This window comes from Rhinolophus hipposideros, assembly GCF_964194185.1.
Source record: "Rhinolophus hipposideros genome assembly, chromosome: 1".
NCBI lineage: Eukaryota > Metazoa > Chordata > Mammalia > Chiroptera > Rhinolophidae > Rhinolophus > Rhinolophus hipposideros.
In genome coordinates, this window is record NC_138047.1 from 110,241,182 (window position 1) to 110,255,065 (window position 13,884).

General features: G+C 58.2%; 2 protein-coding genes across 12 annotated transcripts in view; one reads left to right on the plus strand and one right to left on the minus strand.

The window, feature by feature from the left end:
• Nucleotides 1-4,799, minus strand: part of NSD2 (nuclear receptor binding SET domain protein 2) — a 65,757-nt gene extending 60,958 nt beyond the window's left edge. For 2 of the 4 annotated variants that reach the window (XM_081053821.1, XM_081053823.1), the window contains exon 1: nucleotides 703-867. The gene's annotated coding sequence lies outside the window, so the exon portion shown is untranslated. Of the gene's footprint in view, nucleotides 1-702; nucleotides 868-4,668 lie in introns of those variants that run through there. The other 2 variants (XM_081053820.1, XM_081053822.1) reach the window with 2 other exon arrangements.
• An 8,730-nt stretch (nucleotides 4,800-13,529) lies between these two features.
• LETM1 (leucine zipper and EF-hand containing transmembrane protein 1) overlaps nucleotides 13,530-13,884 on the plus strand; it is a 33,158-nt gene continuing 32,803 nt past the window's right edge. For 2 of the 8 annotated variants that reach the window (XM_081056667.1, XM_081056668.1), the window contains exon 1: nucleotides 13,595-13,810. In XM_081056667.1, coding sequence (XP_080912793.1) covers nucleotides 13,735-13,810 — 76 coding nt within the window. In that variant the 5' untranslated portion in view covers nucleotides 13,595-13,734. Of the gene's footprint in view, nucleotides 13,811-13,884 lie in introns of all 8 variants that reach the window. The other 6 variants (XM_081056671.1, XM_081056669.1, XM_081056665.1 and 3 more) reach the window with 6 other exon arrangements.

Sequence of the window (13,884 nt, forward strand, 5' to 3'; positions counted from 1 at the left end):
TCAGCTCGAATGTCAAGGGCGCGACCATTCATTCTCAGGCCCCGGAGGGACAGCGGGCTAACGCTGCAACGGGTCCGCGCGCGTCCCTTCTACCGAAAGTCCAGACCGGCGTTTTTTAAATGCCGAGATTTTAAACCGCCCTTCTTGCGAGTGGGGCCAAGCTAGCCGCGCGGAGCCGGGACGGCGTTTCTGCGCGTCCTGAGGCCTCGGGGACCCTCGTCTGCCCCGAGGGCCGGGGGCGGCGCGGGCGGGGGCACCCGGGCGGCGCGGGCGGGGACCGCGGGCGCCCACAGCCCCGCGCCAGTGCCCACGCCCGGCCCCGCACCGCCACCTGCCAAGGCCCAGCCCGGCTCCCCGCGCCCGCGCTGACCAACGGCCAGCAGCCGCCAGTGCCACCGGGGACCCTCTGCAGACAAAAAGCGCCCCCCCGCCGGTCAGGCGCGCCCCTCCCACCGCCCGGCCCCGGCCCGGCCCGCGCCTCACAAAGGCCGGCCCGGCCCGCTCCGCGCCGCGGCGAACAAAGGCCGCCGGCCCGCAGGCCGGCACAGGTGCAGCCGCCGGCGAAGGGCCCAACATGGCCGCGCCCGCGCGCCGGCCCCGTTACCGCCGCCCGCGCGCCCCCCGCCCCGGCCCCGCCGCGCCCCGGCCCCCGCCCGCACCCCCAGCCCGAGGCCCGCGGCGGCCGGGCGGCGGCTCAGTGACCTGGGGTGCGTCGCATCCTCCGGCGGCAGCGGCTCTGCGGGCGCGGCGTGCCAGCCCCGGCTCCGGCGGGGAGGGGACCGGGGCCGCGGGGAGGGCGGGCCGCGGAGCGCAGGGGGCGGCGGCGGGCGCAGCGCGGCCAGGCCGGAGCTCTCCGCGCGCGGCGCCGACCCCGCCCCCGCGCCTCCCGCCCGCCGCCGCTGCTGCCGGGCCGCCGCCGCCGCAGAAGCCGCGGGAAAGTGCGCGCCGCTGATTGGCTGCCGCGCTCGCGGGCTGCGGTCGGGCTTTTCAAATCCGCGCCGGCCGGTCGGGCGGGGCGGGGGCGGCGGCGCGGGCAGCAGGGCCGGGGGGGCCGGGCGGGGGTCGCGGGGCCCCGCGAGCCGCCTCTCCGCGGTGCCGACGCGCGCCCCGCTCCCGCCACTCCGCCGGGCGCGCGCCAGGCAGCGGCTGAACCGAAAGCTCCGAGCGGGAGGCCGGAGGCCGCCGCGAGCGGGCGCGTGCTGACGTCACGGCCACGCGCCCAATCGCGGCCCGCGAGCCCGCGAGCCCGTCCCGCGCGCCCGGCCCCGGCCCGGGACGTCGGCCCGCGGCGCCGCTCGCTCCTCGCCACGCCGCGCGCCCTGCGCTCGCTCGCGCCGCGCGGGAGGTGCCCAGGTGCTCACCACGGCCCTGCCGCGGCGGCAGGAAGGAGGCGCGGGGCCTGGTGTGCCGCCGGCCCCTCCACGCGGAGACCCAGCGAACGGGAGCGTGGAGGCGGCTGCCGGGCTGCAGAGCAGGAGGCACAGCCTCCCCCAGGCCTGCGCTCCTGAACACTGCAGTACCGACTTGGCACAGGTGGTCACAAACAGCTCCCCGGAGGGCCGGAGGACCAGCACGGTGGTCTTCCTGCAGAGTGTCTGCAGGGCGTGCGTTCAGCGGCTCCCCCGACCTTCCAGGCTCGGGTCTGGCCTGGAGCTGGGTGCAGTGGGGGATCCACGGGCAGAGTCAGGACTTTCAGGCCCTGACACCTCACTGCCAGCCTCGCCCTTCCCTGGAGTGGCCACATGGGTGACTGGGGGTTGGGGTACAAAGGCCTGGTCAGTTCTGCCAGTGCGGGACTCTAGTAGACAACACTCACTTCGGAGGAGTTGGCACTCAGCCAGCTAAGACCTTCAGCTGCTTCCCACCAGAGCAGGGACTGCCCTAGGGCACGCCAGGGCCAGGACAAGGCCCTCCCCAGCGTCCCAGCTGACAGGGATTATGGAATTGTTCACCCTCTGTCCCAGAACTGTATGGTGAGGTCCTGCTGTGTGCTGCGCCCTTGCAGGGTACTGGGGGTCCTGACTGACCAGAAGAGACACCTTTGGCCACCAGGAGCTCCTGGGTGGTGGCTCATTCACATTTGCACTTTACCATATCCCTCTGGCTGTGGAGGGAATTGGTGCCCTCCCTGGGCCCTGGACCCCACTGGAGCACCGGCCTGCAAACTTCCGCCTCCCAGCACCTTGTCAGTCCCTACAGTATGAGACAAATGAGCACCGGGTCTCATTTGATTTCACAGATTTAGAATGAAAGCTCCTCTTCTGAAAAAAGAAAAATCTGCATTTACAATAGTGCAATCAACATGCAAATTTATTCAAAACCTTCAAGCGTGTGTTTGGATTTCCTTAAAGTTATTTGGGGCTGGCTGGTCTTTTCCCACCCAGTGTGGCCCTCCCTGGACCCAGCCTGGCTGTGTCATGGAGGTCCTAAGGCCTTTACAGCAAGTCTCACCAGCTGCACAGTCCCCAGCCCTCCATGCACCAGGGCCTTGCCCCATGGACTGCAGGAAGTCCATAGGTAGGTGCCTGGATCTGTAGGTGCTCACCTGTGAGGCTCCCACAGGTGGGCACTGGCTGGCACACAGCTTGGAAGTTCTGAGCCGGGGCAGTACCTCCGCCCCTCTCCAGCCCCCTCACTATGTACTGTTCTTGGAAAGCAGGCCTCAGGCAGGGGGGTGAGAGCCAGGCGAGGGAGCCTTGAGCTTGGCTATGCCGGGCACTCGAGGACGGCAGCAGCTGGGGCCAAACTTTATTTTGGTCTCTGAGACTCTTGTCACTTCTCTGAATGAAAACTCCGCATTCAGACGGAGCAATTGCAGCAGATGGAGGGGCTAAGAATCCAGTCGACATAAAGCAACAATCACAGACGAGCACCTTCATAGGGCAAGGGCTGCCATGCTCTGGCCCACTGCAGATCAGCTCCCCTCCATCTCAGCTCTCATACCGAGGCTGACCTAGGCAAGGCATTTAGGACCAAGGTACCCCGGGGCTGCCTTCTGGCTCTGGAACCAGCCCTGTAGCCATTGAACGAGGGCTCAAGCAGAGCTAGGAGTCCCCTGGCCACAAGGCCTGAAGCCTCACTACCTCTGGCTGCCCACCATCTATTAATTGCCCACTCGAGCAAACAGCTCTAAGAGGCACAACCCACTCCCCTTCATGTTCTCTCTGTGGCCCTGCTGAAGCGTGCTCTGCCTCCCTCCTCCTCATCCCTGTAGGTCCTGCAGCTCATTGGCCCAGACTCCCTGTAAGAGCTGCTTCCAAAGGAGCCCCCCGCCCCAGCTTGGCCTCCCCATCCCCCACTAGGGCCAGGGTTCCCCAGGGGCCAGGCTCATTGCTGTTTCCATGGGGATACATGCACTCTGACCCCAGCCTTTCTCCATCCCTGGCCAAATAAAGAGGGCTTCCAAGTGGAAACCAGTGATCTCAAGCTGCCCCTCCTCCTGTGCCCCAGGTGGCCTCCAAGGAGGGAGGGAAGGCAGGCCCCTTCCCCTCAGCCCAGAGCAGGCTCACAGCCCAGGCCAGCAGTAGCAGGGCCCTCCCACCCGCAGATCTTCCCAGCAGCCCCTTCCCAGACATGACCACTCTGCTCTCCAAGCTGGACGCTTTGCCTTTCCCAAGGACAGGCTCTGCCTCAGCTCCAGTCAGCCCAAGGACCACTTCAGTCCACTGGGTCAACCCCAGGAACCAGCAGACAGTACTGCAAGGCTCCTTGGGTCACATGGGCCAACCCTCTGTTGAGCGTCTGTCAGGCAGTGGGATGGATGTGCAGACTGAAGCCCTGCAAACCTCCCCCCACCCAAGGCCTGAGAGGCCTGAGCAGGAGGCCTCCCTACCCTCTCTGCCCACCCCTCTCAGTTTGCCTTGGGGGCTGAGCTACGGGAGCCCCCAAGAGGTCTGAGGCGCCTGTCATCAGAGTCTCAGTGGTCACCTGCAGGAGCAAACCGCAGCCCAGGACCAGGGTCCTGGGGGCAACTACAGACTCATCTCCACCCCAAAGGCAGCTTGCTTCTTGGAGATTCCACTGTGCCAGCCAGCGGAGGGCTCTTCCTCTCCTCCCTGGATTCCACTTCCTAAATCCTCTTCTCCTCCTGCTCTGTCCCCTCCACCCACAGGACTTCCCGCTTGGAATTCAGGGCAGCTTTCTCCTCACCCCCCTGCCCCGCCCCACTTTCCCCCCTCAAGTCCATTCTCTGCACCCAGCCAGGGGAATTTTTTTAAAACCAACCACAAAATTGACCATGTAGACCACCTGTTTAAAATCCAGTGCCCCTTACACAAATCCTGCTCCTCGGCCAGCCTCATGGTGTACTTTCAGGAATGGGAGTTCGTCTAGCTCCGCCTCTCCAGCCCAGCCTCTCCCCAAACGCCCCCCACCTACCTGTGAAGCTAACTCCACCCTGGACATCAGCCTTTGGACAGACACACACCCACACCCTAGACAGGTGCTGGATTCAATTTCTTCCCCCCCCCCCACACCACCCCATGCCAGGTCTTAGCTGTGACACCTCCTCCCAGGCTGGCTGAGTCGCCTGGAGGGTACTCATAGCCCGTGTTTATCGACAGGTAGCAACACTGCCCGGAGCTGGACTGCCAGGCCCCCAATCCTTGTTCCCTCTAATGCTGATCCCTTAGGGCCGCCAGTTAAAGTACCACAAAACAACAGACTTACTCTCACAGTTCTGGCGGCCAGAAGCCTGAAAGCAGGTGCGCGTAGGGCCGCGCTCCTCCTGCAGGCTTTCGGGAAGAATCTTTCCTTGCCTCTTCCTAGCTTCTGGTGGTGGCTGCTGGTCCCTGGTGTTGTTTGCCTTGTGTCAGCGTCACTCCTGTCCCAGGGTCCATCTTCACGTGGCCTTGTCCCTGTGTGCCCGCCTGTCTGTTTTCTCGTAGGAGGACACCAGTCGTTGGATTAGGGCCCACCTAATGATCTCACTTAACTTGATCATCTGTAAAGACCCTGTTTCTGAATAAGGTCGCATTCACAGGCAGGAAGTTGGGACTTGAACGAGTCTCTTGAGCAATGCAATCCAACGCACACCTCTCTTACTATTAATAGTCGTACGACCTGTGAGGCCTGTGTGTGCAAAACCTTGTCGATAACAGTGCAGTACCCTTGGGGAAGCGGCTGCCGGACCGAGTGGCTGCGTCAGGTCAGAGCCCGCCTCCCCAGGGCGCGTGCTCGCACCTGCCCGGCTGCGCGCCCTCCTGAACGCGCAGGGGACGCCCAGCAGAGGGGACGGTGGGAGCGGAGCGGGGCCCTCACGGCTGGGACAGCCGAGCTCACACGTCCTGGGGGAGGATGTGACGCCCCGACGGCCGCCGCGGCCACGGGGTTAGAGACCGTCCCGCCAGTCCGCCGCACGCCTCCAGCCTCCCTGGGCCCGCCCCACACAGTCCCGCCCGCCGCATTGGCCACGCACCCCGAAGCCCCGCCCCCGGGCCCGCCCCGCCCCCGCCGCCCGCCCCGCCCCCGCGCCCGCCCCGCGCCCGCGCCCGCCCCGCCCCCGCGCCCGCCCCGCCGCCCGCCGCTTACCTTCCGGCCTCCAGACCCCACGCCCCCCGGGTGACCGAGCCGCTTTTGCAGCTCCTGGGTCGTTCCGAGCGAAGGAAACGATGCCTGAAAACCCAAGGCAATGGCGCGAAGACCAGCAACCTCCGCCAGGCCGTCCGCACGTCTCCTGCGGCTCCTGCCCCCATCCTCCACCGGGAGGGCCAGAGGTCGAGGACCACCCAGGGCGGGGCCCGCAGCCAGCGCTGCCCACGCACTCAGGCTTTGGCTAAAGAAAGAGCGTTTTGTACTAAGGTAACACTTCTCTTCCTAATTATGAAAATCGCAGGAAATTAAAACCCATAACAGCAGAAAGAAGAAAACAAAAGTTCTTCCTGAGCCCTGAACGGGGCAGCGAGATGTAAGCGCTAGTAACAGCTTGGGGAGCGCTTTGGACCTCTTCAGTTCTGGACTGGTGACAGGCTTCGCCCGCCACCCGAGTTGGAACTGACCAGAGACAGCGGGAGTGGCCACTCTGAGGCAGCCTGGCGGGCAGCCACACAGGACGCAGAGCCTGTCCTCTCCCACCCAACCCACTTTTCCTCACCCTTCCAGCCAGACGGATCCTTCTTATTATTTGTTTAGTGGAATAATTTTACATTTACAGAAAAAATGCAAAGCTAATACGGAACCCACACACACCTATTTCCCCTGCAGTCTACACCTTACATTTCCATGGTAGCTCTGTCAAAACTAAGGAACCAACACTGGTCCCTTGCCATTAACTAAATCCCAGACTTGATCAGAGCTCCCCAGTTTTCCCACAGATGTGAAAGGATCTCTTTTAAGAAGCAAACTTGAGGTTCCTGCTGAGGGCTACAACACAGAAACCTACAACCAGACCTGCCCCCCACTGTAAACAACCATAACATGGACAAAACAGATGAGTTGGCCATTCTCAGGACTGATGCCCAGTGAAGGAAACATGAGGTCCGCCTTGATCGCCCCAGCTTTCTCTGAGTGGGCAGTCTCTTACCATAGACATGGCGTCCAACCAGAACACACTATACTTCTGAGCCGAGGGGCAGTGACACGGAGAAGATTTCTCTAAAAGGACACAGCTGGCATCTGTGGGGAGGGCACTGGAGTTTCCGCCTAACACTGGCTGGCTTCCCCTAGAGCAGGTTGTATGTAACACTCATTTTTAGGGGAAGATAGAAGAATCTAGAGACTCTAGAACATATCCACAACATAACCAATATATAATAAAAAGTGACTGGACATATGACTAAAAGAGCAAATGTGGCCATAATCAAGGAATAAAGCAAGCAATAGAAACCAACCCTGAGTCCAGTGTCAGATTTGACAGATAAAGGTGTTAAAGCAGTTGTTTTAAGGTACTCAATAATTAAAGAAAATATGGTCTAATGAGTAGAGAAAAAAGGAATCTCAACAAAAATGGAAGCTGTTAAAAAGAATGAAATGGAAATTCTAGAAATGAAACGTACATAAATGACAAAAATCACTGGACGGGCTTGGCAGAAGATTGAAGGTGACACAAGAAAGAGTCAGTGAACTTACCAACAGTGATTATCCAATCTGAAGAACAGAGAGGAAAATGTTGAAGAAAGCTTCTCAAGCACTCAATGGACAAGATTAAAGTGTTAACATGTATATTGTAGCCTGAGAAGGAGGAAAAGGTAGGAATGGAATAGAAAAAAACTATTGGCCAAAATAATGACCAGAATTTTTCCAAAGTTGACAAAAACACTGACTTTATACATCGAAGAAGTTCAGCGAACCGCAGGCAGGATTTGGCCTGGTGAGATGCCAACCACGCGAGGGCACTGCAAACCAGATTGGTAGGCAGTGAGGAAAGAGACAGTGGTCTTAATCATGGTAAAAACTTTGCACTTTTGCAAATTTCTCCGAAAAGGCAAAGGGCCATGTGAATACACTGACTTGTTAAGGTCTCACACAGGGGCCTCCTGCTTTCAGGCGACTGTGTGTGCCTCAGGTCTGACCGACAGGAAGTGGCGTAAGTGCTACAGGGAACAGCTGACCAATGAAGAGGAAGAAAGAGAAAACAGACTCTGGGGCCAGACTCAGGAACTTTGATATATGACAGGAGCACACAGACTGGGGGAAGGAGAGGCTATTGAATAAGGAGGCCTGGGAAAATGCTGTGTTAGCCACAGGGTGAAAAATGAAACTGGGCTCGTACCTCACCCTGCAGGCAACTTCCACACTGCTGGAAACTCTAGGTGGATTGAGGTCTTAAACAGTAAAAGAAAATCTTCAAATCTTTTGGTAGAAAACATAAGTGAATACCCTTCTGACCTTAGGTCAGGGAAGATTTCTCTAAAAGGACAGGGGGGAAAACCCATTAGCTATCAAAGGAAAGATTGACACATTTGACTGTATGAAAATTAAGAACTTCTGTTCATCAAAGGACATCAAGAACTTCCAAAACAACCTTGAAGAAGAAGAACAAGCAGGAGGTCTGACAGCACCATATATCAAGACAAGTTAGAAAGCTACAGTAATTAGAACCACTTGGTATTGGCTCAAGTATAAACAAAAAGACCAAGCAGCAGAACAGAGTGCCAGCATACATGGCCAGATGATTTATAACCCAAGTACCACTGTAATTCAACGGGGTATACTAGTTATTTGCTTCTGTAACACATTCTCAACAAAAGCAATGGCTTAAAACGATGCAAATTTATCATCCTGAAGTGCTGTAGATCAGAAATCAGGTACAGGTCTCACTGAGGTGTCATTAGGGCTGCATTTCTTTCTGGAGGATCTAGGAGAAAGCTAATGTTCTTGCCTTTTCCAGCTTCTAAAGGCAGCTTTCATTCCGTGGCTGAAGCCCCATTCCGCCACCTTCGAAGCCAGCATTGGCTGCTCGAGTCCCCAACACGCCACTCACTTGACCTCCTCTGTCATCAAACCTCCCTCTGCCATTTTTAAGGACACTTCATTACATTGGGCCCCCCTGGGTTATCCAGAATAGTCTCCCATCTCAAAACCCCGAATATAATCACCTCTACAAAATCCCTTTTTCTTTGTAAAGTAACATTCATAAATTCTGGAATTAGGAAGGGACGTGGATATCTTTGGGGGCCATTGTTGTGCCTACTGAAGGGGGAGGAAGATGGTCTTTTCAATAAATGGTGCTGGATCTATCCTGTACCCATAGAGGAAAAGTCATCCTTGACATCTGCCTCATGATATACAAAACAAACATCAGTTCCAAATGATCATAAGCCTAAATGTGAGAGATAGAACAGTTACATTTATAGAATAAAACATAAGAGAATGTCTTCCTGACCTTGGGGTAGCAAAGATTTCTTCAATCTTAAAAAAGCACCAAAAAAGAGAGATAAAGTCATTAAAATCAAGAACTTCTCTTCATCAAAAGACACCATGAAGAACTGAAAAGGCAATCCATGGATGGGAGAAAATGCTTGCAATACATTTATCTAAGGACCCCTATCTAGAATATACAAAGAACTCTCACATCACGGTAAGAAAAAGGCAGATGACCCAATGGAGGAAAGGACAAGAAAACTAGCCTTTCACAAGCACTTCACAGGAGGTCTCAGTGGTCAAGGGCATATGAAAAAGTGCCTCGAAATTCTTAGTCATGAAAGGAATGGAAAAGGAACCACAATATGCCCCATACCTTCCAGAACGATTACCAGCGCCATAATACACAAGAGCAGTGATTGGCGGGGTTCTGGATGACGGTGGTGCCTTGCCCTGTCGGTGGTAAGCTGATAGGACTGCTCTGGAAAACCATCTGTCGGTACATATCGTATCTTCTGACATTGAACTTAAGCACAGGCTGACCGGCAATGACCGGCAATTCTCTTCCTATTAAGGGCAAAAAATCATGTGCAAGAATATTAATAGCAACATTGTTCATAATGGCCAAAACAGAGGGTCCGTCAACACAGCATTGACAAACACAGTGTGGTAGGTTCCTAGAATGGGATGCACATTGTATGAATGAAAGATAACAAACTAATGTTACCCACAGCACAGATGAATTTGATAGATGTAATGTTCAGTGAAAAGAGCCAGATAAAAAAGTGTACACTATTTGATTCCATTTGCATGAAGTGGTAAAAACAGGCAAAGTGATTTTTTTTAAGTTTTATTGGGGAACTGTGTTTTTCCAGGACCCCTCAGCTCCATATCAAGTCGTTGTTTTCAATCCAGTTGTGGAGGGTGCAGCTCACTGGCCCATGAAGGAATCAAACTGGCGACCTTGGTTTTATGAGCACTGCGCTCTAACCACTGAGTCAACCAGCCTCCCCAAAGTGATTTTTGATTGTAGAAGCGCCAGAGCAGGGCTCTCATGAGAAGGGGTGGTGTCGGAGTGGGCATTAGAAGCCTTCTGAGAGCCGGCAGCTTTCTGCCTTGATGGGAGTGGGGGCCGCCTGGGCATGGGCATAATGGAAAAATGCTTCGACGGTACACTGAGGACTTGGCCACGTTACTTCACTTTAATACAGGGAAGGAAAATTAAAAAGTTAAAATTAAAACCTCGTCATTTTAAAGGTTTACCAAAAATATACATTTGTAGTCACGTGGACCCAGCAATCCAGCCTCTCGTGGGATGTGACCTTGAATCCATTATGCTTGAGTCCTGCTTTATATACAGAAACCCCTTCAACCAACAGTGGCTAAGGAAGGTAAATGTTTTCTCAGTAGTGTACGTAAAACAAGCCGGAGGTTGGCAGTCCAGGCTCCTTTTTTTCCACTCCATTGGGAAAAAAGTGCTTGGCAGGCGGAAGGAAGCAGAAGGATCAAGGGGCCACCTTCACTTGCATGACCTTGCCCCTGAAGTCCCAGGTCTAGCTTCAGGGGAGGCTGGCAAATAGTGTTTTCCAGTAAACCCAGGGTTCTGTTAGGAAGAGCAAGGACAGAGTGGTGTTGTTGTGGGGAGCCAGTAAGCTCAACCTCATTCCCACAGACACCATTCTGGGGTTCCCAAGATCCAAACACACCTCCGTCTCATATCCCAGCCCAGGACCTCCACCTTGGTGATTCCAAGGCTGGCCCCTACCCCTCCTTCTGCGTGTGCCTGGCTAAGGCTGCTTCCAGCTGGAGGAAGGCACATTTATCCACACTGTGCTCAGAGGCAAAGTTGTCCTGGCCCCTCTCCCCCAGGACCTTGCCCTCCAGCCTCGCCTCCAGCTCTTCTGGGCTCACATCTTAGCCCTTGCCACAGCCAATCAGTGCCAGCCAGCCACCAGCCCATTAAAGAGCATCCCTCGCTTGCCAGCTCACTCGGTCTGGTATCCGACTACACCGTTCAGGCCCAGCAGGCCCCACACACCAGTATTCCTGTGACTGTCCACTGTCCCAAGCTGCTCCCACCTCCTCCTCTCTTCCCGTTTAAACTTCCCAGTCAAGCCTGATAGTCATTGTTACACACACCTGATTCCACTGGCCCTTCCTTTCTTTCTCACACTTTTGGGCAAAAACCCCAGCCTGGGCAGATCCTACTCCAGCTGGCTGTGCACTTGAGAGTGGCTGAAGTACCATGTTTCCCTGAAAATAAGACCGGGTTTTATATTAATTTTTGCTGCAAAAGACGCATTAGGGCTTTTGTTCAGGGGATGTCATCCCGAACAATCATGCGACGGCTTATTTTCTGGCAAAGTCTTATTTTCAGGGGAACACGATACAGAGCCAAGCCCTGCTGAGTCCTCCTGTCTGTCCCCCTAACCTGACTCCTAACCCACTCCTTAACCCGATTCCCTAATCCGGTCTCTAACCTGACCCTCTAACTTGATTTCCTAACCAGAACCCTAACCTCACCTCTAACCTGATTCTCTAACCCCCCCTAGCTGGGGCGTTTGTGCTGCAGGACATCTGAGCCCGTTTCTCTCGACTCTCGTCACTTGCGTAGAAACAGAGAGACTGTGGAAGGTTGTGTACGATTTGTGGGGAGCATGGAAGAGGAGAAAGGGACTCCCATAAAAGAAAAAGACAAAAAGAGTCACAGTATTAAAACAAACCGGCTGTGCCACGATTCCTGGACTCCAGAGTGGTCAGGATGACGGCCACTCATTTGGCATTGGGGTGTGTGTGCATGGCAAGCTGCTGGGGTGCCATACTTTTGTTTATACTTATTTTTATAAACTTGAAATGGCTACTACAAACACAGTTTTTAGGTAAGTGGAAAACCCAGTGAGTTATTGTTGAAAAATAAATGTCTCTAATATTCATCGGGGGGTCGGGGGGTGATTGGTTAGCTCGGTTGGTTGGAGCGCGGTGCTGATAACACCAAGGTTGCCAGTTCAATCGCCGGCATGGGCCACTGTGAGCTGCGCCCTCTTTAAAAAAAGAAAACTATTCACTGGGCTGCAGATGGTACCCAGAAGCCCGACACAGGCCCCTGCCCCTCTGTAGAGACCCTATTTTTGGCTTCTCCCTCCCACCCCACCTGGTTGGGTCAGGGGTGAGTCATCCCAAGGGTAGGTGAGCAGTATTGCTACCTTTCTTCACACCTGGAGCCTCACGCAAGACAGAGGTGGGAAGGGGCTTCCTTCCCCTCTCAATCCAGTGTCCTTCAAGGTCCTGCAAACAGACCCTCGTGTCCATCCGTGGGTCACTGCCTCCTACGCGGCCCTGTCTCCGGGCAGCTGGGACCGCACAGCATTGCCAGGGACCAGCTTTGATTTTCGTCTGCCCCTTTTGTGGGGCCTCCATCCCTGCCCCTCCACGGCTCAACCCAACGTCGGCTACTAGCATGAGGGTCAGCACGCTCCTCCGCTTTGGGCATTACAATGCCAGTGCTGCCTGACACCTGACCTCGGGATGCAGGGGCGAGGACCCCCCTTCCTTCTCTTTTCGCCCCCGGGGGAGATGGGCAGGGAGGGGGCGTGGCTCTGTTGGCAGGGGAGCCTGGGCTTCCCGCATGTTGATGTCTGCAGCGCTCACCGCCCACTGCCAGCCTAGGCACTTCACGTCGTTTCCGAAGTGCCGCGCACTGACTAGCGCCCTTCTCCCACCTGAGGTGGGAACGCCTGGCGCATCCCGGTCGGCACCTGGCAGTTCTGGTTCAGGAAAGCCACCGCAGGCCGGCTACCTGTTCTCCCAGGTGGTGACGGCTGAGTGCCGGCCGGGGAAGCCTCCGGGGACCGGGGCGCGTGCTCGTGGGCCCCAGGGCACAGACGTGCACTGCGTGTGCCTGCGGGACCCACACCTCGCTCTGCCCCGGGGTCCCTCCAGCGAGCAGGAGGGACAGGCGGACGGGGCAAGAGGGATGGACGCCCTTTCCAGGCAGAGGACCGCAGACGAGCCGAGGCTGGCAGCTGCACAGCGGCGCGGCGAGTCCCGAGTCCCAGGGAAGGGCCTGGCGCCACCGGATCGGGGTGCGGGCGGCGGGAGCGGCCTGCTGGGGAAGCCCGGGGTCCACGGGCCGCGGGGCCTCGCATCCGCCCGTGCCCCCGCCTGCTCGCTCTGCGTCACCTCGTCGACACCCCACGACCGCTGCGAGTGGGACCTCAGCTCGGGAGCGGCGGTGGGTCTCGCCCTCCGAGGTTCAGGGGGGTCAGGCTCCGCAGGGCGGGTGTGCGGGCCCCGCCGGCCCAGACGGCGCCAGAGGCCCCGGCGCGCACTGGCGGTGGGGCAGGCCCGGCCGAAGGACGGCGGCCCGGGGCCGCGGGGCTGCGCGCGCCGGCCCGGAGCGGGGCCGAGGCGGACCGCAGGAAGCGCGGGCCCTGAGCCCCCGCGGGCCGTCCGCCGCGCGTCGCTGCAGCGCCCGACCCCGCCCGTCCCCCTGCTGCCCGCCGCCGCGGGGACGCGGAAGGGCCGGCCACGCGTGCGCCGCCAGCTCCCTCAGCGCGTGCGGCCCGCCAGCAGGGCGGCGGCGCGGCGAGAACCAGCATGCAACGCGCCACGGGGGCGAGCCGCGGGGCACGCCGGGACCGGTAGTCAGCCGCGGGGCACGCCGGGACCTCCCGCAGCTGGTTGGCGGCGGGCGCCCAAGGGGCCCAATGGGAGCGCAGCCCGGCCGCCCCGCCCCGCGCCGCCGGACGTCTGGGCCGGGATATGGCCGCCGCCGGTGCCGGGTCCTTGAGCTGAGCGTCCGCCGCCGGGAGCTAACTGCCGCTCTCAACCGTCCGCGCGGGCGGCCCGAGGCGCCGCCGGGCCGGCGAGGAGCCGCGGCCGCCGCGGAGGAGGAGGCGTCGGCAGGGGGCGGGAGCAGCAGCCACAGCTGGGCACATGGCGTCCATCTTGCTGAGGAGCTGCCGCGGTCGGGGGCCCTGCGTCCCGGCGCCCCGCACCGCCGCCCGCAGAGGTGAGCGGCCGCCGACCTGGGAGGGGGCGGCGCGGGCGCTCGGACGCGCCCGGGGCCGGGGTCAGGCCGGGCTG